The sequence below is a fragment of the Phaethon aethereus genome, assembly GCF_964289735.1.
Source record: "Phaethon aethereus genome assembly, chromosome: 4".
Classification (NCBI taxonomy): domain Eukaryota; kingdom Metazoa; phylum Chordata; class Aves; order Phaethontiformes; family Phaethontidae; genus Phaethon; species Phaethon aethereus.
In genome coordinates, this window is record NC_138578.1 from 24,675,739 (window position 1) to 24,698,956 (window position 23,218).

Here is a 23,218-nt window from a genome sequence, read left to right on the forward strand (position 1 = left end):
CACACCCCCCAGAGTGATAAGAGAAAAACATACTTCTTTAAATACAAAAACAAAACGCATCTTGCATAGGGAGATTAACTTCAAACATTCCCTGGCACAGTCTAGAAAAAAGAAATCAAGCTTCTAAAATTCATAAGAAAACACCGATATTGAGGAAAAATAACGTAAAGCTTTAAATAACAGATATGATTCAATCACCTCATGGACCCAACAGTACAGTGCTCCAAAGGTAATAGTAGCGTGCCAGATTCTCCTTGTCCCCAGCCCTGTAAACGTCAGAAGGACACATACATAGGTGTGAAGTCCCACTATATCCAGTCAAGGTCTCTCTCTTCATGCTGTTAGGGTCATTCAAAGGACCTCAGTGGAAGTGAGAACCCAACCCGCCATTGTCAACTCAAGAAGGCATAAAGGACACGGGAGAGAAGAAAGCCAAGACTGCACATCACCTCGGCAGCCTCAGGATGGCACCCTCCCTGCAGACCCTTACCTTGGCAGGTGTTGTTCTTCTCCTCATACCCCGCCTTGCACAAGCACTTCCCAATGGGCACCAGCCATTCCCCCTCAGCACTGCAGTGCATCTTCGGCGCCTCATCGGTCACCGAGTGGTTGACACAGACGCCTGACACCTCTAGCAGCTGTGAGGAATCTGCTCCCGTGATAGTGTCAGGAAATCGGGCCAGGTTACGGATCACTGATGGGCATTTCTTGTAGTACACGCGCACAGAGACCAGGGCGATACAGGCACCCACATCCTGGAAAGCGAGGTAAAAGCCCTTTTTTGTTAGGGGCCCGACATCTCTCACCTCTGTGTTTAGCTTCATAACTCTGTCACCAAGGTCTAACTCTGTGAAGCTCTCATCAGCAGCGATGGTATCAATCTTGATGTACTGGTTTTCTTTAATATTCCTCCCATCTTCATCATCTGATTCAAAGTAATACATGTTAAAGGTCTCTTTGCAAGTCCCAAGTCCTCCTGGAAGGCTATTACAGTCCCTCAGGGTGAATTTGAGCTCAATGAAGATGCGGGACGCCCCTTCGTTAGAGATCCAGCTGGTCAGAAGCCAGTTGTTCTGATTCTGTTCCATTACCTTACATACTTGGTATGTGTGTATCGGTGCGTAGTTTTCATCCACCTCACCAATTTCTTCCCACTGTATAAAAAGGAAAAGTATTACTTTTTTAAAAAGTCACAGCTTCTTCAAAATCTTAGCTTTCCTATCTAAGAGCACCTTGAGCTTCAGATGTTCAGGAGGACATTTAGGGGGAAAAGATGTCTAAAATTGCAAAGTTTTCCATTGTGGAGGCTTGATACATTCCTGATAAAGTCAGATAAAAGACCCTTTAGACATATAAAGGGATGATAGTTAAAACCTTTTGTTTCAGACTGAAAATATCCTACTGTGTTTGTCCACTAGTAGTTTGTTAGGGAACAAAACAAAAGCAGATGAGGCCACGCGTTGGCCTTTTCCAGTGCATCCACATAGGAGAGAAAAAGAAAGCTATTTACAGTTCCACTGTCCCCACTCCCCCAGGCTCGTTTCTACCACATCCTCAAATCACTGCCCAACGCAACGAGGATGACCACGTTTCTCCAAGCTATTCTCCCCCATCAAACAGCCTGCTATAAAATCAACAGCATGATATATGAAATAAATAGGCCTTTGCTCTCCCCACATGTGCTAGTCAGAGGAGCTCCTGCTCATGCAAAGAGAAGGTTACTTCTAAGAAAGGTTACATGGATCTGCAAATCTTGAGCTGTTTGTGTGCTACACAGGTTTTTAAGCAGAGCTCCAAATAAGTTCTCACAGCTGTTTGTGGGAATTGTAGCAACTGTTTTTTCATTTTATTTTGGCCACACTCTGAAGTGCGACACTTGGAAGAAACACTTTTTTCCTCATCCAGCACACCAGAGTCAGTAGCACCGCAACAGTGCCCACAACAGAGACACAACACTAATGTTGCGGCTTTTGACAACTGTACTGTCACATTAAGAGATTAGATTAACCCACATAAGCACAGCAAAGAACTCGGGAGAACAAGCAATGGTTTCAATTTTGTTCCATTCTACTTCTGACCTGCTCACCTGCAAGGGCTTAATTCCCAAAGCCTCTTCCATCCTTTTTGCTCAGCATTGCTGCCAGCTTCTAGTCACAGCTGCGGATGCAGCACAAAGCAAATGAACAGAGCCTAATTTAAAGGTGCTCCGGTACAAGGTAATAGCTGTATTCCAAGCTGCATTATCTTCTAAGGCCAAAGGCCAATTTTTTTCATTGGAAATACAGCCTGAGATGAAGTTGAGACCCTTCTCAACCCAGATGCCATTTACTCCAGAGCTGACAAGGAAGACCTACAGCAGGAACATAACGATGAAGGTCTTTTTTAAGGGAAATGCTGTCCTTAAATTTTAAATTAAAATGGCAGCAACAAGTGGCATGAAAGCATAACCTGATGCTACAGTCCAAAATGAGTTATAAATACCACCAGCAGAAAAGCACTTCCTCTCCTCCCTGAGCTGGGATGTGAACGCGGGGACTTCTGCAATCTCAGCAGGACGTGCCCGCCAGGATGTGCGGTTCCCATGTACCACCAGTCTTACAAGTAAGGAACTTCACCTGTGGACATTTTTATCGTGCTAAGCAGTATTTTCATTTGTAAACCTTTTTTATGTCCCTGGATTTCAACAGGCCATGATCAACATGTACTTGTCACTTTGCCCTTCCTGGTAGTGCCACAGAGTTAGCTGGAGACATGCCTGCAGCAAATGCCAGGCAGATCTGTGCAGAATTCATGCCTAACTTTCAGGAGAGGCAATTAACAATTACAAAGAGTAGAGCCATTAAGAAAACACACAGGAAAAGTATGCAAGACAGCACAAATTTGCAGCTAGCTTCTCTGTGTTCCAGTAAATAGGGTGGGTTTAAATACATGAAATTAAAAAGCAGAAAAGCACCATTCTTCAGCTACTGTGGTTAATTTAAGTGCTAAATATGCTGTACATATAAGCTTCCAAGTGGATTCATTTAACATGATGCTATACAAATGCGAAGTCTTATTTCTACCACAGTGGCAATTCTCCATCTGATGAAAAGGGAGGGTATCTGTCCACTCCCCCCAAACCAGGCAGAGGTCCCTGCCGAATCACCCCAGGTGGACAGGTGAGCGCACCCCAGTATAGCCCAGGAAAGACGATAATGACGTTAAACCCTTGCTTTTTCTGGCTGAAGGTCAGAGGATCAAACAATCAACCCACAGATATGAAGAAGTGTTAACCTCCAGCAGGAGGTGGTGAAAAGCATTTGAGGGCTGGAAATTGCTCAGACCAGTGGGGGATGTGTATGGATGGCCACAAGGTACATGGTGTAGCTCCAAACAACGTTTCAGGAGCATCTAATGTGTTTGTCTTTCAGAGATCTGACATCTGCAGTGACTGTGATGTTGCAGTGACTTAACTTGGAGGCATATCGAAAAACATCACTTCTCTTTTCTAATACTGGTCAGATCAATTTTCAAAGACCCAACCGTCATGCTCTCCAGAGTTACAAAATCAAGCTCGTTTCCACCGCTGTTCCAGGAGTTGTGTTAGTGGGAGTATAAGAAAGCTTTTTGTTCAAAAACTAAATGCAGTGATTCTAATGGTTGCTTTCATGCACTGAGAGCACTAAATACCACGAGGAAGAAGATCCAAGCATAAACACATCAACTAAACTAGAGTCTAATCTCAGCTGCAAGAAAATGGCACATGATCTAACATTTCTGGCTTCAGGATGTGCTGCCTTTCCAGCACCACACCGGATCAGAGCAGGTCCTGCCATCACCACCTGCCATCAAACCTAAAGCAATCATCAGAGAGCAAGAGGAAAGGGAGGTGCTAATGAGCTAAGGCTCCTTATCTCTGTATAATCCTCAAGGGGAAGCCAACCAGATTCTATCAGAGCAGCCACTATTGTGCCAAATCTCTGCTCTGTCATTTAATCTCATCTTCTGCTCTCCTATCTGCATGTTGGAGTGCACCATTTCTTTCTCTTCAGCCGGGTCTGCCTCTCCCCAGAGACCGCAGGCAGCCTGCTGCCCTTCTGCCTTTACATCCCTCCACAAGAAGGGGATGGGGGTAAGAGCCCCTGCACTTTCTGCCCGGTCCCAGCTTCCCAATCACTACAGACCTCAGACAAATATTTCAGCCGACAAAGGAATACAAGCTAGAGGATGAAATGCAGTGCCTTACAGTTAATGAGAAAGAAAACTCACCACGGTAGAGAGACAGCATCTAGCTGAAAATATTGGCATAAAAAAAATGAAGTACAACTGAAAAATTGTGTAATAATATAATTCCTCTCTGCAGCACATATTTTTGAAATATAAATCAACCCCATCTGCAGGATTAAAACAAAAATGCAACCATTAATTTGGTGGTAAATGTTTTCTCTACGTCTTTAATAGCCCTAAGAAGGAAAACACAAATGCATTTCAATGGCCTGATGTTAAATCATTTATAGAAGACCTATTTCTGAATCAGAAATTTCCAGTACACTACTGCTGGTGAGTTAACAGAAGCTCAGGACTGCACTCAGCTCCATCAATAGGAAGCATGCAATTCATGCAGGCTGGCTGCCTGTGGAAAGGCCAACGATATCACACACCTAACTAAAAATATAAAAGGTAAAAAAGAATTCAGGGGAGCAGCCTTGGGTTAAACGGACAATTTTAAAACACATTCACCAGCTGTCTGCTACTCAGGCTTGTTTCTAATCTCAGGGATTCCAGGACTGCAATTTGCTGCTGCAGCACAGCAAAAGGCTGCTGCCCCAAAAACAAATACTGACAGCAGGGATGAAGATTTCAGAGCCTCTGTTTATTTGGTTTTGTGTTTGTTTGGGGGTTTTTTTGTTTGTTTGTTGTTTTTGTTTTGTTTTTTTGCAAGGAGAAATTTTGTTACTGGTTGTCAGTAACTCACTCTCTTAGCAGCCCCTAAAGGTGGTGTGGAAATTTCAAGCCTCTTTCCTAATTCCACCAAAGGAGAAATTAGGCAGAAATAATCAGCTTAAGAGTATTATGGTTCCTTAGACTTACCTGGAACCTTCCCAGCAGGACTCCCTCCGTCCAAGGACTGTGCAACCTGCCTCTGTTCCCCCTACCCATTTCACAGGCTCCCTGGTACGAGAAGCCTCATCCTCTCCCATTTCGTTTTCCACCCCACCACTTGGAGCTCTGCAACATATGTTTGTTAATTCAGGTACCTGCTGGCACAAAGATGTAAAATTGGAAATGGATTTATGCATTTTCACCATTTTCTTTTGGAGAAAGGCAAGCCTGGCACAGTTCTCAGATCCCAGGCTTTGAATGTGTGGAAGCATCCAAGGTACTCCACATGCTTTGCCCACAGACAAAGGAGGGTAATTTTACCCCAAAATTCTGCTGTCAAACCCAGCACAAGTACACACTGGTGCAGAGGGGAGCCTGGCGTGGGGCTATGCAATCCCTATGCCGAGTTAAAAGGGGAGACGTGCTGCCCTTCCAGAAGGGCAGAGCAGCCTGGCATTCAGCTCTCTGCTATTTATCCTGCCTTTCATCCTGGTAATATTTGGTCAGTCTCTTTGATTTCTTTTTATGCAGCTGATGTTAAGACCTGGCTGCCAATCAATAGCCTCCAGCCTAGCTCGCACACACACGTTCCCTCCCGCTACTCAACCTTATCTTGCAACCTGCTCCTTCCCTCCCTTTGCTGCTCCCCTCACATCACAAAACCCAAAACCTTGAGGTTTTTTGGGTTTTTAGCTGCCTGATGGCTTTCCACCTGCTATCGTCTTACGAAGTTAAGGCAAGTAAGAAGCAGGCTCTCCGCTGCGCAGTTTCAGCGACTTCAGTGAGGTCACGTAAGGCTAATTCTCTAGTGAAAGCCAGGCAGAGCACGACGTATCTTTTTTTCTGCACTGCAGAAGGTTTTGCAGGGCTGTGCCAGCTGTAAAATACGGCTGACTCTGTCACCATCTCGCCTGTTGCAAAACACCACTTACAGACACGCCAGTCCCAAAATTCAACTACTTCAAAGCCTGCCACCAATATTGCCAGTTTTATCAACGTGCCCCGAGATGCACGGCACTGCTCATGTTTTCAGCTCCGGAGCCATATGATTAAAGGAGTCTTTGCTTTTGGTGGGGGTGTTTCAGTCTTCACCAAAAGGAAAAGGGTTCTGCTTGCTCAAAGAACAAGAATACAAAACAGGTGTGCCCAAAAGTCACCTTATTTGTAGCCTGCTCTGAAGTGATGCTGACCTCAGGATTGGCAGGAGCAAAACAGTTCTGTTTTGAACGCTGGCATTGGCAAGAGGTGTATGTATAACCTGTATGACCTACTGATCGTGGCAGAGTCCACCAGCACCTGAGGGAGCACTTGGGAAGCCTGGTCCCCTCTCACAACAAGGGTCAATGATCCAAACCACTCTCAAGCAGGAGAAAAATGCAGTAACCTGACACAATGCTGCAAGTTTGCTCTTCCCGACGGAGGAGCGGTGCCAGGAGCGGAGCAGAGCCACGGCAAGCAGCTCAAGATCTACAGGATAAAAACGGTGCCCACCACATGCCACCTCCAGACAGAATAGAGGGCAAAGCGGCTTTGCCCAGCTCTCTTCCACCACTGCCAGGTCACTGGATCCTGGTTTAAACAGGGCTCTTCGTTAACAACTTTTAAGTATTTGTGCCAGTGTGACAACTCGGGCTTAAAGTTCAAATTCTGCCTCAGAGCGGGATACTTGCTCACTGGGACAGCCCCGTGGCATCCCCCCTCCTGCCCTGCACCAACCAGGCAGTGGAAGGACACCAACCACATCCACGTGACTTTTTCCAGTAAATCACAATCTGAAATTGAAAAAAAAAAAAAAAAAAAAAAAAAAAAAATCAGGAAACCAAAGTAATTCATGTGTTGGATCAAGTTAGGAAAGGAGGGGAGGGGACCAAAAAAAAAAAAAAGAAAAAAATCAGTAAAGGGGAAAACAGTGATTTTGACACTCTCCCAAACCATGTGTTTACCATCTTCTCTTCCCGAATTTAAACAAATGAGAAGGCAGAAAAAAAAAGTAATAAGAAAACTGTTCTAGGTTAACCCAAATGACTTCTTTTGACCACAAACACACTTTTATTTTTATTTCAGCTACCAAAACAACAACAAAAAAACTTACTACTTGTACAAACAAACTTTTCTTTTCTAATACCAACATCCACTTTTATAATGCAAAAGGTGAAGAGATTCCTACACAGCCTCAGACTGATTTGGAGGGGTTTTGACACTGGCTCCTGCCCTTAAAATGAGCTCCAAAGGAAACTACAGTGAGTTCAATACAAACAATATTCAGCCCAGTGTTTATTAAACCTTTTAAATACTAGAAGCAGTTGTAACCACCCAGGATCTTACCATTTCCATACATCTGATACTGCCCCCACCCAAGGCCGAAGTCTCATTTGGATGGCAATTTTACAACCAAGACATTTACACATACAGACATATATTCCTACTGACAGCATTTACTAGTCAAGCAAAAAACATAATGGATAACAGACATAGAGGATAAAGAGGATCTGAATAATCTCCTTACCCAGGCAGAATGTGATCTAATGAAATTAATTTAAAAGGCTGAGTTTCCAAAGAAGGAACTTAACATTTTCTGGTGGTTTGGCACCTCAATTTGTCCAACTAGGAAAATTAATAAAATAAAACAACACACCACCAAAATAATAATACCACAACTTTTGGGCTACACTATTTTACTGCGGGATTGCAGTTTTCTGCTGTTTCTTATAATGTCACTCTGGCCACTAAACTGCATAGTCTGGTTAAAAAACAGCCTCAGAATATCCTGAAGTTAATTACATGAAGTAAACGTGAGTTTCCTCGCTCATTACAGGAGATTTCCAAGCCAGAGGTAAGGACCATTTTTCATAAAATAAAACGTAAGTGGGGGAAGCAAACTGCAAAGAGGTACAAGCTGGAAGTTCAGAGCATCTTTGAGACATGCCACATCTGACTACCGAACTTTCTTCTCCATCCCTGTATTAACCAAACACATATTCCCTGCTATCCCACATGTGATACTTGCCTGGTAGAAAGCAGAGTTAGAAACTCACTTCCATTACCACCCCCACCCTCCAAACAAAACCTTTAAAGAGCAAATTCTCACTGCAGCAACATTAAAGGGACAGCCAGACACATGGTTCTGAACGACCTCTTTCAACATGTGGGCAGCAAAGGCGTTAGGAGGAGTAAAAGGGCCTTAGTCCATGTTAAAGGCTACTCACCACTGCATCAAGATTTAACAAGGCTCAGTTCCACTCGCTGCCAAGGTTTAATGTACTGCTTTGCACTGTGACAGGGGGCAGGAGAGGGATTAGCGAAGATGGGGATATGACTAATGTTTCATCTCCACTGCAAAACAGAACTACACTGGAAACGAGTTGGGTGAATGTTCACAGCACTATCATGCTCCATCTCAACTCCACTGCTGCCAATGGCACACTCCAGTATTCACAGAATCACAGAATCATTAAGGTTGGAAAGGACCTTCAAGATCATCAAGTCCAACCATTAACCCAATGCCACCATGCCCCCTAAACCATGTCCCAAAGCGCCACATCCACACATTTTTTGAACACTTCCAGTGATGGTGACTCCACCACCTCCCTGGGAAGCCTGTTCCAATGCTTGACCACTCGGTGAAGAAATTTTTCCTAATATCTAGTCTAAGCCTCCCCTGCCGCAACTCGAGGCCATTTCCTCTCGTCCTATCACTGGTTACTCGGGAGAAGAGACCAACACCCACGTCGCCACAACCCCCTTTCAGGTAGCTGTAGAAAGCGATAAGGTCTCCCCTCAGCCTCCTCTTCTCCAAACTGAACAACCGCAGTTCCCTCAGCCACTCCTCATAAGACTTGTGCTCCAGACCCCTCACCAGCTTCGCTGCCCTTCTCTGGACACACTCCAGCAACTCAACGTCCTTCTTGTAGTGAGGGGCCAAAACTGAACACAGTATTCAAGGTGCAGCCTCACCAGTGCCGAGTACAGGGGCACAATCACTTCCCTACTCCTGCTGGCCACACTAGTTCTGATACAGGCCAGGACGCTGTTGGCTGCCTTGGCCACCTGGGCACACTGCTGGTTCATGTTCAGCCGGCTGTCAACCAGCACCCCCAGGTCCTTTTCTGCCGGGCAGCTCTCCAGCCTCTCCTCCCCAAGCCTGTAGCGTTGCATGGGGTTGCTGTGACCCAAATGCAAGACCCGGCACTTGGCCTTGTTAAACCTCATACAGTTGACCGCAGCCCATCGATCCAGCCTGTCCAGATCCCTCTGCAGAGCCCTCCTACCCGCCAACAGATCAACACTCCCACCCAACTCGGTGCCATCTGCAAACTTACTGAGGGAGCACTCCATCCCCTCATCCAGGTCATTGATAAAGATATTGAACAAGACCAGCCCCAGAACCAAGCCCTGGGGAACACCACTTGTGATCGGCAGCTAACTGGATTTAACTCTATTCACCACAACTTTTTGGGCTTGGCCATCCAGCCAGTTCCTCACCCAGCGAAGAGTAAACCTGTCTAAGCCACGAGCTACCAGTTTCTCCAGGAGAATGCTGTGGGAGACGCTGTCAAAGGCTTTACTAAAGTCCAGGTAGACAACATCCACAGCCTTTCCCTCATCCACTAGGCGGGTCACCTGGTCATAGAAGGAGATCAGGTTGGTCAAGCAGGACATGCCTTTCATGAACCCATGCTGGATGAGCCTGATCCCTTGGTTGTCCTTCACATGTCTTGCGAGCACTCTCAAGATGAACTGCTCCATGATCTTTCCCCATACAGAGGTCAGGCTGACAGGCCTGTAGTTCCCGGGATCCTCCTTCTGGCCCTTCTTGCACAAGGGCGTCACATTGGCAAGCCTCCAGTAATCTGGGACCTCCCCTGTTAACCAGGATTGCTGATAAATGATGGAGAGTGGCTTGGCAAGCTCCTCCACCAGCTCTCTCAATACTCTTGGGTGGATCCCATAAGGCCCCACAGACTTGTGGGTGTCCAGGTGGCTTAACAGGTCCTTAACTGTTTCCTGCTGGATTATGAGGTGTTTATTGTGCTCTCCATCCCCTTCTTCCAGATCAGGGGGCTGAATACCCTGCAGATACCTGGTCTGGCTATTAAAGACTGAGGCAAAGAAGGCATTAAGTACCTCAGCCTTATCCTCATCCTTGGAGACAATGCTCCCCACCGTATCCAGTAGGGGATGGAGATTCTCCTTGCGTCTCTTCTTGTGGTTAGTATATTTATAGAAGCATTTTTTATTACCCTTTACAACTGTGGCCAGACTGAGCTCTAGCTGGGCTTTTGCCTTTCTAATTTTGTCTCTGCTTGAACTAACAAGATCCTTGTACACTTCGTGAGTTGCCTTCCCCATCTTCCAGAGGTGATAAACTCTCCTCTTTCCCCTGAGTCCCAGCAAAATCTCCCTGTTCAGCCAGGCCGGACGCATGGGGACCGTCTGCTCCTGCGCCTTTAAGATTTCCTTCTTGAAGACTGTCCAGCCTTCCTGGACCCTTTTGCCCTTCAGGACTGTCTCCCAAGGGACTCTCTCAACCAGTGACCTGAACAGGTCTGCCCTCCAGAAGTCCATGATAGCAGTTTTGCTGACCTCTCTCCTTACCTCACTCAGAATTGAGAATTCTATCATTTCATGGTTGCTAAGCCCAAGATGGCCTCCGACCACCACACCTCTCACCAGTCCTTCTCTGTTTGTAAACAGCAGGTCCAGTAAGGCACCTCCCCTGGTGGGCTCACTCACCAGCTGTGTCAGGAAGTTATCCCACACACACTCCAGGAACCTCCTAGACTGTTTCCTCTCTGCCGTGCTGTACTTCCAGCAGATGTCCGGTAGATTGAAGTCCCCCACAAGAACAAGGGCCAACAAATGCAAGACTTCTGCCAGTTGCTTACAGAATGTCTCATCTGCCTCTTCGTCCTGGTTGGGTGGTCTGTAACAGACTCCCAGCAGGATATCTGCCTCATTGGCCTTCCCCCTTACCCATGAGCACTCCACTTGCTCTTCACAGTCGTTGATTTCTATACAATCAAAACTCTCCCTAACATACAGAGCCATGCCACCACCTCTCCATCCTTGCCTACCCCTTCGGAAGAGCTTATAGCCATCCATTGCAGCACTCCAGTCATGAGAAGCATCCCACCATGTTTCTGTGATGGCAACTACATCATAGCTGTCTCACTGCACAATGGCTTCCAGCTCCTGTTTGGTGCCCATGCTGCGTGCATTGGTGTAGATGCACTTGAGCTGGGCTATTGATTTCACTCCCAACTCCGGCATGCCACCCCTAGGCTCATCTCTAGTGAGCCTGGTTTTATCCCCTTCCCCCTTCAAATCGAGTTTAAAGCCCTCTCGATGAGGCCTGCCAGCGCGTAAGCAAGAATCCTTTTGCCCCTTGGAGACAGTTGCAGTCCATCTGCTGCCAGATGCAGCAGCTTAAAAAAAAATGGAACTTTTAGAAGTGAGAACTTAAGCATCCAGGTGGATACTTGTGCATCTTACAGGGGTTTGGATCTTTTAAATTCCATCTGGTTCAAGCTTTCAAAGTCCTCTGCACAACCAGGACTGCTAGAAATCCTCCTCCACCAAGTAATGCCAGGTAAGGTTCTCACACAGTCACACTGCTCAGAGCTGAGGGAGAACACCGAATAGGAAAGACCCACGATGAAACGGTGAGACTAAGCATGACTGCTCCTCTCAAGAAGGGCTAAACGTGATGACATATCAGAAGTCACTTCAAGTTGCATAGAGAACTTCATAATCATCAGCTCCTATTGTTTAAACATTTGAACTTGCTACTTGAGCAATTCTTCAGTATTCTTTTATATTTGTAATATGAACGTAAAGTTTGCTGCCACACCTTCTATTTCTGCAGCAGGCTGTGTAGGAGACTTCTCAGTAAACCTGCCTTGGTGTAGTACACTGCAAAAGTTTTGACAATTCCTGGATTGCTCTGCACTACTAACAAGATGAGAAACAATGCAGATTTCTGTAAAGCTGAAATAGCATCTCAAAACACAAGCAGTAATTTACCAAACCAAGTCCCACCCAAGCAAGCAGGGTGGGAAGAAAGAAGAGCAATTAAAGCCTATTCAGTTATTTGCAGTACATGCTTACGATGAAATGTATTATCTGTTCAGAGACCTGCACAATTCAAGCTGTTGAAAAAAGACGAAACATCAGGACAAAGTCACCTAGGCTTTTCAGTGCTGCACACCAAGATGCAGTGGAAAAAAATGAAAATGAGACAGAAGTTTTGCTCAGACTTTGATCATTTGCATGATCAATGAAATATGTCAGGACCAGAATCCAAATGGAAGGAGAACCCAGCTGGAGGTTAGCGCAAGTGAAATGAAAAAGAGCATCGGCCCCTCTCCAGCATGCCTAATCAGAGGCTGCTCTGACCCCTTCCCAGAACAAAGCAAAGTGTTATTTGCAAACCCCGCCTCCCCTCCCCCAATTTGACTTTTTTTTTTTTTAAAGGTTTGAAATTCTCTGTACATCTGAAATAAAACATCTGTTTTAAACGACAGTCCAGCAATTGAGGGTAAGACAACGGAGATGAGCATGAAAGAGGCAATGAAGAAACACAATACCATTAAATCTTTTTTCATTGCTTAATGTAACACTCATTGCAGAACAGTTTAACAAATGCCATAACAAACTGTGATGACACCACACCATTTAACCACTGGAAGACTGACAGAGCCAGATTTTCAGAAGGACTCGCAGTACAACATACATTTTAGGTTTATAACCATATGCTTGGTTTTTCAAAGCTTTAGGGATCCTGTTCACGTTACTCATCATCTGATGATACCAAGAGGTTCACAGAACAATTTTCAAGAGCAGCAAGAAAGGAAGTTTTCCTTGTTACTTTAATGTTGTCCTAATGTTTAAATAAACCAAAATTTTAATCGGGGCTTCTCTTTACTACAATTGGAATAACACAAAGTATTTGGTTTATTTTTAATGCCCACGGCAGTGAGAATTTGCAAAAACTAAACTGAATCCTTAATCTTTATCATTCTCATCAACTATCTATACTTCCCTGAAAGTGAGGAAACATTTAAGAGTTTCCAGTAGAAGAGAAAAAACACTTGATCAAAAAGTGCATTAAAATAAAAAGAGATTAAACTTCTCAGTTTTCTAATATTTCAGGCAAAGTGGTACAATTATCCATGCGCTCTGCTGGCAAAGCCCAACCTCTCAGGCACACACCAAGTTTGACTAGCTTATAGACTGCCCATGCACCACATCAGACCCTCCAGCAAATGCATTATTTTGCCCCTGCTCCCTGGTCTCTAATGGACTCAAAGCTTTTCATAGAGATAATATTATATTCACGGCCTAGGCCTTGACAACTGCACCCATAAATCAATTTTAACTCTTGCATTAATCATCTTTCTGTAATCAGTGGCTATTCAGCACAAATTTACATCTCATTTCTGTTGGCCAAACAGCCGCATTAGAGCTTTGAAGCTTATTCAGGCTTAAACGACTATATTCCCCTAATAAACACTGAAGTCCTCTCAGCCCAGCCACCGTGAGCTGCATTAACGACACGCCGCGGCAGCGGGGGCCAGCCGAAGCCAGCCCTGCGTGATGCTACAAGCAGCAGCCCCCACGCCAAACAGATTTTTTGCATTTCCGATGAAGAAATAACGAGAAGGCTGCTGCTTCTCAAGAAACGAGAAGGCTGCGCTGCCTGTGCAGACCCTCTTATGCGAGCGGGCAGGCACACACACCATGCAATTTATTGCACCTCCTCCTAACAGCTCCGTTTGCCACCTCTTGAATACGCGAGGTCACCAGTGAGAAAACCAAAATGCAGATTTTCTGATTCCCAACATGCTGAGCACCTTACAACCGTCACCAAAAACAAGGCAAGCTGTTGGAGCTGAACCCTGTAGAAAATCCACTCTCCCCGTTTGTCAGACAGCTGTAACTTTGTTCACAGCACCACCAAACTGGGTGTTAGCATGCTTTTCTTTGATCACCCCTGAATCAGGCATTACATTTTTAATATCCAACTACAATTTTTTCCTGGTTTCTGGGTTGCTCTCACTGCTTTGTGCAACAAAGACTATCACTTACGCAGGATTACAGTGAGCAGCTAGAACGTGATCAGTTTGGGGCGGATTTTGCACGTTCTTGCCTGCAATCCCTATAGTGAAGCAATCTATCCTGATTGAACAAAGAATAATTATTTAATTAAAGATCCTTGGCAGGCCTACATTATTAAACCAGCATAAAAAGCCTCACATTGATTGTATATTCACTTTCAGTTAAGGTCTGAATCAGTATGCTAAGATCTAAAAATGAATGAACAGAATGAGTTTATTATGACTGTTGGTAAGTACTTACCCACTACAGGTAATAAATTATACATGTGGACGCTTGTTATGCTTATTCCACAACATAATGCAACTTTTAGTTACTCTTTATTCTACGGGATTTAATTCCCACTGCGTCAGGCTTATGTTACTATTTAAATATGGCACCAGAATTACAAAGATGTAAATCTGTCAGACACAGATGCAACCTGGACCTCGATGTTTCTTTAAATCTGGAATTGAAGAAACATGGATGTGCCCATTTGTTTATGATGGATGTCCTATATCCTTGCCATCTCAGAAAAGATACCTTTCTGGAGAGGTTCCATATTTCGTAGGCTGTTTTTCCTCACCTGCAACCTCCTGCAACTCCACGCTCTCTTCCAGCATCTGACAACCACTAAATAGGCAACTGAATGTCAACATGCCATGGCTAGGAACATAGCCCAGGACCAGTCAGAAGAACACAAGCAAGGACCTCCCTTGGACTTGCATTTGAGGAGACACTTTCACAGCAGGCCCATCACCGAAGGCAAGCTTCTCGCAGTTCCGTGCAGCTTATGGTCATAACACAGCCGAACTCCAGCAACAGCGTTTTGCTGCTAGGCAAGATAATGTTCGTCCGTGGCCTGAATTTCTGGTGAAAAAAGTTTTAAATAATCTTCAGGAGTCCCCAGGAGGAAAGGCACTACTCAGCACAGAAACTACAGATGATTATTTATCCATCCCTATTCTAGGCCTTACACTCACGCTACGAAGTGGACTGACTGACCACTTCACACAAACATGAATTTACAAACTCAGTTTCATCATTATTTAGCAGTGAAACCATTAAATCAATCCCCTTTCAATTTTTGTCTCTTCAGCTTCAGAATCTTTCAGCGAAACTGGATGCGTGTTTCACAAAGTGTTGAAGTTTGAAAGGAAACGGATGAATGAATGCACTTTAAAAAATAAATTAAAAGTACAATTCTCAGAGGAAGAACTAATTAGCATAGGAGCATAGAAAACAGCACTTCTACAGGTTATGTGGTTAATTGACACGACTGTTCTTACCAAAACACATACCCACGGGAAGTTAGCTGAAGAAATGGCACTCATGTTGACAAGTTGCCCCCATAGTGCATAATACATTGTGCTGGCTTTAGCTGGGATAGAGTTAATTTTCTTTACAGTAGCTTGTATGGGGCTATGCTTTGGATTTGTGCTGGAAACAGTGTTGATAATACAGAGATATTTTCGTTATTGCTGAGCAGTGCTTACACGGAGTCGAGGCCTTTTCTGCTTCTCACCCCACCCCACCAGTGAGTAGGCTGCGGGTGCACAAGAAGCTGGGAGGGGACAGAGCCCGGACAGTTGACCCCAACTGGCCTAAGGGATATCCCATACCATATGACATCATGCTCAGCATATAAAGCTGGGGGAAGAAGAAAGAAGAGGGGATGTTTGGAGTGATGGCGTTTTGTCTTCCCAAGTAACCGTTACATGTGATGGAGCCCTGCTTTCCTGGAGATGGCTGAACACCTGCTTGCTGATGGGAAGTGGTGAATTAATTCCTAATTTTGCTTTCCCTATTAAATTGTCTTTATCTCAACACATGAGTTTTCTCACTTTTACACTTCCGATTCTCTCCCCCATCCCGCCGTGGGGAGGGTGAGCAAGCAGCTATGTGGTGCTTAGTTGCCAGCTGGCATTAAACCATGACATACATAAAGCTTTCTAAGAATGTGTGCTCTCATGCATAAATCATTGTGCACAAAGAAACTTAAAACAGTAAGCAGTGAAAGAAATTTCATACTAAGTAAAGGAATAAGCCATTTCAGGGAAGGACACAGAACCTGTTCTTGCATCTCCATAGCTTCCCCTAGGCTTGGGTGCGAGTCACATAGGATCAGACCTAAAGAACTCTACCACTCATACACACAAAAGGGGAGTTTTTGTATTTGTGTGGACTGAAGCTGTCAGAGACAGGCCATCCAAGCACATGGGTGATTTCAGTGCAGTCTCTTCCACTCATGGGTGCAGAATCCTGAGATTCTGCAAGGTATTTGGTTTTGCAGGCATGAAGCCTTTACTTGCACTAAAGCTGATGCTGAGCCAGGACCAAATCCTATCTTTCCTAGGGCTTTAGGAGACTGCAGGGTTTTATCTTCCCCTGTAACAGGAACCTGTCTTCCCAACAGAAACAATGTACAACATGATGCACTCATGCAATAGCGCGTCCAGGGACTCCTCTTACCAAATAACCAAGCGCCCAGGTCAACGGATGGCAGAGACTTCAGCACAGTGCTAGCACAGTTTCAGGTCACAGATACATCTGGCACTGTACACCTCAACTCCTCCCTGCCACAGCATCCAGCTGAGCAGACACTAAGATTCCCCCTTCACTTCTACCTGGCTTCCGTCACAAGGATGATTTTCTTCTCCTCGTTATTTGCCTCACAGAGCAAACAAGAAGATAATGCAACACTTCACTAAGACCACTTCCAGAAAGCCACTTTCATTTCAAATGGCAACACTTCAGCTAGGACAAATTGTAAAGATCCCAGAAAGGAGAATCCACAGCTACCTGACAGATCAAAAACCTACCAAAAAATTTGGAGAGGGATGGGATGTGGCTAACTTGCATGTGGCCTCTATTTGCCTGAAATGGGGAGTGGGGAAGAGAAAGAGAGATGACTATTACATACCTGCAAAGTTAGCAAGAAGAGGCACAGCAAGATCCACTGACTGAGAACGGAAGTTTGACCGATTCAGGCTGGAAAGATTAGTTTGTCTTATAATAAGGACGGCTTGCTGTTGGCACAAGCTACAAAGGGGATATGGTAGACTCACCATAAGAGGAAGACTAAAAAGAAGAAATCCCTCTCCAGAAGATGCACTGTAGGTCAAAGCAAGGCTACAGACCTGCTGCAAGGACCCCTGACCAAGTTTCTACATTGTACATACCACAGGAGATTCAACTACATGTTAACTGCCCCAATGGCCTTAAATCCTATGAAACTACAACATCATCGCCTTCAGCTCGCACATTCACAAATCTGCTCTTATTTTTAAATAACAAGAACTAGTAAATACTATAATATTGTGCTTTTTTTCAATTGATTGTTTTACTCCACCAGCAAGGAAACTATAACTCAGTAAGAAACAGCATGTCTAGAATGTCAATGATTTGCAATTAACATATTTGAACAGCGGGGAGTTGCCCAACTTACTTTCTTAATATCATTTTGATTACTTATATATTTACTGTAATATGGGAGAAAACTAGTTCAGTTCTCAGATTTAAAACTGTGCAGAGCAAAGAAGAAAGGAAATTTGCCAAGTAATAGCTTTGGTGACAGCATCATGCATGAAAAAAATTGTTTACACTCTATTTTCTCTCTTTCCTGCTTTATTTTTGAACAGACAAAACAAAAGTTAGAAAAAAGGAAGGGGACAGTCAGCTTTTTAAAGGCAAAAATCAAGACTCTGCTAAGTGAGGCTCATTCCCTGTTCAAGAAAACATTGGACACCTATGGCACTAGCACCCACTTTCAGTCTCAGTTGCTTGCTTTATCCTTGATCAATTGAGACACTATGTGGTCTTCCAGCAGGGACAAATGCACCAGGGAATTCATCTGGGAAAAGCCCCTCTCATACAAAAAAAGCTCAACACAGGTTCTGGCTTCTGCCAAAGACACTCTGCAACAGCTGGAGAGACACATAGGGACTTCTGCACATCCAACTTCAGCGAGGTCAGCCCCTGCAAACAGCAGTGGTGGGGGAAAACACCCCAGGTTAGCACTGGAGGAGCTAAGTCTGCAAGCCGAAAAACCTCAGGAGCTGTGCTGTGCTCGAAAGAGGCAGGGAAGAGAAGAGTCCAAAAGGTTTACCTGGGCTAACAGCATCAAACAAAATAGCTTCGCAAACACCGAGCAAGGGCTGCTTAATATTCCCTGCTTTCTCTCCAACACCTTCACAGCAAAAGCCTTTTACAAACATTATACAGGCAGCATCATCACCAAATCCTCTGGGGGCTAAAGACATTTGCCAGTTCAATACACTGACAGGGCTTTGAGAAACAGGCTCTGCCAGCCTTAGTTACTGCGACTCCAAAGGACACGGTAGCTCCTGCCTATCTGCACAGCCTGCCCACATCGAGACCACCCCTCTGCATTAAATGTACCAGGCTCCGAGTAAGTAGCATTTTGAAATGGAATCTATGGGGCTTGGGAAGCTGAGCTTACAGCCTGAGTAATCGGCACAGATATTCAATTATCATTAAAATTAATAAGTAGGACAACCACCAAATCCCCCAATGGACTTTGATTATCTCAGTCTGGGTATTTATCAGAATTACTCCGACACACTGAGTCATTGGGCTCTGGCCAGTGGGCACAAGTCGCTCCTTAGGCCGCTGCGGCTTCCTTCCCACTGGAAGCATCACGACATCCAACATCAGGAATAGACAACAAGTACTGCAGAAGAAAGGAGAGCAATATGCAAAACTGCGCGAGAAGGTTTGATTTTGTCTGAAATCCATTTCCAAGCCAAATATTCATTTCATTCCTGTTCAGCAGCTGTACCCTGCCTCGCTGTAATTCTGTGGCAAGAGCAACTGCAGCCACTGCTTTTGCAGCGAGGCCCCCACCTGCTTGCACTCACCTACCCCAACGCCTACCCCCGTGTATCAATCACTGCAACTCATTTATTTTCTGACCATCTGACAAGCCATCTACAGTGACTGACACAACTAGCAACTCTTTTCTAAAACATTATCATTTTTAAGTTGATTTTCCCAGCACTAGAACTGAAATCATCAGGGCTTTGTCCAACTATTTTATTAATCAATATCCATATTTTTAAGGATGCAAAATAAACTCCAGACTTAGCAGCAACACAAAAAGCAGATATGCTGCCATTGAAGTTAACTATGCAGGAACATTCAGTTATTCAATCTGGCATCAAAATAAAGCGAACGGTAAACCAGAAGGAGATTGTGTATTATCTCACAGGATTATACTTGTGGTTACGACTTTAATTGTGTAGTCTAGAAGGATTTGCAACAAACTGAATAATCTCGCATTATTGTAATGATTTGTAATCACAACACTGGCTATGATTTATGGGCTTACTATATGATTTGCAATCAACAAAAACAGTCAGTGCATGCCCTACAATTTGTAACACCACCTAAACTTATGTCTTGCGAGGAGCTCCAACAGCTGCCCAGTCAAATAGTTTGGAGGTTTGAAACCAAGGCAAAGCTCTCAAGTGTGAATCTTCCCAATTTTTGAAGAAAATAAAGCTAAAATAAAACAAAACTGAACACCCCCAAGGTTTCTGAGCAGAAGACCAAAGGCCACATTTTTGCTATCCTTCACCGTTGACTGAACCAGGAGCAAGCAATGCTGAGCAGATGTCATACAGAGCAGAAGTTATTTTGATGGCCCTCAACTTCAAGTGACAAACTTCAGGAATGCTCTCCAGGCTCCAGCAGGAAACCAGAATCACAACATCAGTGCTGTAACTGGAGTTTGCGACTGAATATGCAAAGACAATACCACTACCCACCAAAAAAAAAAAAATTGAGGTCCCAATGAAAAAGGCTGCCAGCACAGGCTAGTTTTTCTAAATGACTGGAGGAAAAAATAGCAAGTCTAAGTTCTCCTTTTCAGAAACAGACAATTTTCCCACCCCCACTGGGTATCTGCTGGGTACAGTTAGGTCTTGGGGATATCAACTCAGCAGGACTGCTTCCTACGAGCAGCACATCTGCATCACAGAGAAACTCAAACACCAAAAAAAAAGAAAAAAATCAATTCTGAAAGATCACTTTCAATAAGCAGATATTTAAATTAAAGTTCTGTCATCACCTCCTCTCCCACCCTGCCCTCACCAGTTCTTGGTCTAGCTCACAGCCAAAGGCAAGGCAGGGGAGGGGCTGACTTCAGCAAGAATAACACCAAGCCTGCAGCTCTTCCTCACAACAAGAATAGAACGGCAAATGGATTAACAGTGTACACCAACATCTCAAATCACATTAAGAAATACTCTGCCCTATCTTCTCCTGCCAACTGCATCTTCTGCACAGCATTATGGACTGTCGAGATTGCGGGAAGAATCATCACTGTTATAGGAAGACCTTTGAAGACAAGGGCCAGGTCACTTGCCCCCAAATATTTTTGAAGTCAGCTGAGAATTTTTGCAGCATAAAGGCTCAGTCCTTCCCCCCTTTCAGAGCCAAAAGTTCTCATCTTTGATACCGCAAGAAAGCATCCCAAGGAAGGTGATTATCCACAGAAAGCACACATCTTTACAAGCTTCTGGTTTATCTTATTTCAGCACAGCAACAGACCTACAGGACACCATTTTCTGTGTTTCAATATATAGGCAGTTCATACAGACGGAAATCAATAAGATGCAGAGTCTTAAAGTGAAACCAGGCTTTAAGAATGGGTAACTTTTCTAACAATTTAAACACATCTGCTTAAAACAGAACAATTTTATTTTTTCTACTGTTAATTTTTTTAAATCAAGAATTTAATATAATCAGAGCAGTGGCCTGGCACTTGCTGGAATAATGAAAAGAGAAATAAGCAAGAATACAGAAGTTAAATGCTTATCAGAGCATTTTGGCAAGAACAAGGTATCTAATAATACTTTCCTTTTTGGAAAGCAGCAAAAGGAGGCAAGTCAAGGGCTGTGCTGGGGGTGTTTCAGCCTGGTCTGACAGATGCAGTCCTTAGAAAGCCATCAGCAACCTCTGCTCCTCGCCATCACCACCCCTCTCCCGGGAGCTGCCCCAGAGGTGCCCAGCTCAGCAGGCAATTCCTTGTCCTCCTCCTTCATCAACATGCTCTTCTGGGGGCGGGGGGCTTGCCTCCTACCAACCCCCAGGGCCTGATTCTGCCCTCCCTGCAGCTATCTGGCAACTCCTCCATGGATTACTCCTTACTGGGATCATACAGGGGTAGGTGAGGATCAAACATGCAAGGGTCATTCACTCCTAAACCACTACCACATCACTGACGTGTTTCAGTAAACCATCCTGAAATAGAAATAAGGAACGGTAATTTCCCATTACACATGGAAAAAGTAATTGCTTTGTCCCCTAAATGCTCACAACTGCCCACAGAATGGCAGGGTCTTTATTTTTTCGAGGGTTTTTGGGTGTTTGTTTTTCCCCCCGAACCCTCTGAACCAGGCAGGGGCAGCAGCAGCCACGGTTCAGCCCACGGGGCACAGGCAGTCAATCACGGCAGCGTACAATGTCACAGCGGTAACGCAGAGATGACTGATAGCCAGGTGTCACCCACGTTCCCTTCAACAGCGCTTCACCATTCGTGTTGGGAAGAGCCTAAAAGCCTGTGTGAGGAATTACCACCTTCCTTTGGAGAAGAGTTAACGTACAACCCCCGAAAGGATGTATCTGCGTGCATGTGTACTCCCGGTATTTAATCCCCGATCTGTTTTGCCGCAGTATTTTCAATATTAAAACCGACAGACCTCATGATTACTGCCCGCTATAGTCAAACACACTAAATCATACAGTTCAGTTTGCCTTTTCCCCCAAAATGAAGACATTTTAAGATAAATTAAGACTATAAAACCAAAATATTTTGAGGCAAAAAGAGCTTCCAACTAAAATACTGGCATTTTCTTTCACTAGCCAAAAACCCAGTCCCACCCTCCCCTTTTGTATGTGCACATAGTCTTCAGCAACTGAAAACGACCCTGTTTTTGTGACCGGAACAAGCAAACGGAGAACGTGATGCTGCCATTTTCAACCTCTGAAAATCCTAAACCACTTCCACTAAAAACTTGAAAAATAGATGAAAGTTCGTTCTAACAGTCCTAGATGTTCAGCTGCTGAACTATTTCTTGAATAGCCACATATCAGGACTTTGCAGTACAACAGAAGTCAACCAAAAAGCTCTCCTTACTGATTTTAAGCTAGGTGATGGGTCTTCAAAAAAGCCCTCTAATTTTTATTGTCTTCATTTACTGTGCAATACACAAAGCAACCACTGGTCACAAAGGCAAAATAGGAGCTTCCATTTTAACGCTATTTTCAGGAATTTTGCACTTAAAATTTTCTCCTTCTAGACAAACCTACCATGCGTTTCCCTTTATGAAGTTAGCATTCATTCTATTTCATGTTTTTTGAGCTAGCTTTCCTGAATGAGTAACATGAAAAGAAAACCAACTTTTCTTCATTATAAGAACACCAAGTAAATCAAACATGACTGCAGTCTTGCATTTAGTTACCCAAATAAGCCATTAACCTGAACAAAAATATATGCTGTCAAATGGGGCAAGAGCAAGGCCAATGCATTTTAAGTCTTATCACTTAATTGCATAATCCTTTTATAAGTAATCCACTGACACATATATTTCAGCATATGAAGTAGTAAATAACATACTACAAAAATTCATCAACATAAACTATAAAATCCTAATGCATGTTTTATAAACACTGGGCTGTTGCATATGCATTCTGTAATGGTAATACTTTATTCTGCAGAGTTTCAGATTTTTCATGACATCACTACATTTATACATTTTAATTGTACGGTTACTAACTGTTGGGTAACAAGATTTCTGAAACTGGCACAAAAGTAACAGACAAAACAATGGTTTTAGAAGATAAAGCTCTTCAAAGCTCTTTTATCCCCAAACTTAATTCCCAGACACTAGAGAAAAAAAAATATTTTTTAGCGTGAAAGTAGATTATTGTTTGGCCAATAAGCCTGTATGGAGGAACCTAATGCTGACAACTGTATTTACAAAACGATATACTGAAGGATCAGCCTTCATTTCTTCTA

At 44.1% G+C, this 23,218-nt stretch overlaps 1 protein-coding gene across 4 annotated transcripts in view; it reads right to left on the reverse strand.

Moving 5' to 3' along the window:
* Positions 1-23,218, reverse strand: part of EPHA5 (EPH receptor A5) — a gene marked incomplete at its 5' end in the record, with an annotated part of 202,357 nt that overhangs the window by 156,728 nt on the left and 22,411 nt on the right. For all 4 annotated transcript variants that reach the window (XM_081999323.1, XM_081999322.1, XM_081999325.1 and 1 more), the window contains one exon: positions 491-1,154. In XM_081999323.1, the coding sequence (XP_081855449.1) occupies positions 491-1,154 (664 nt within the window). The remainder of the gene's footprint in view (positions 1-490; positions 1,155-23,218) is intronic.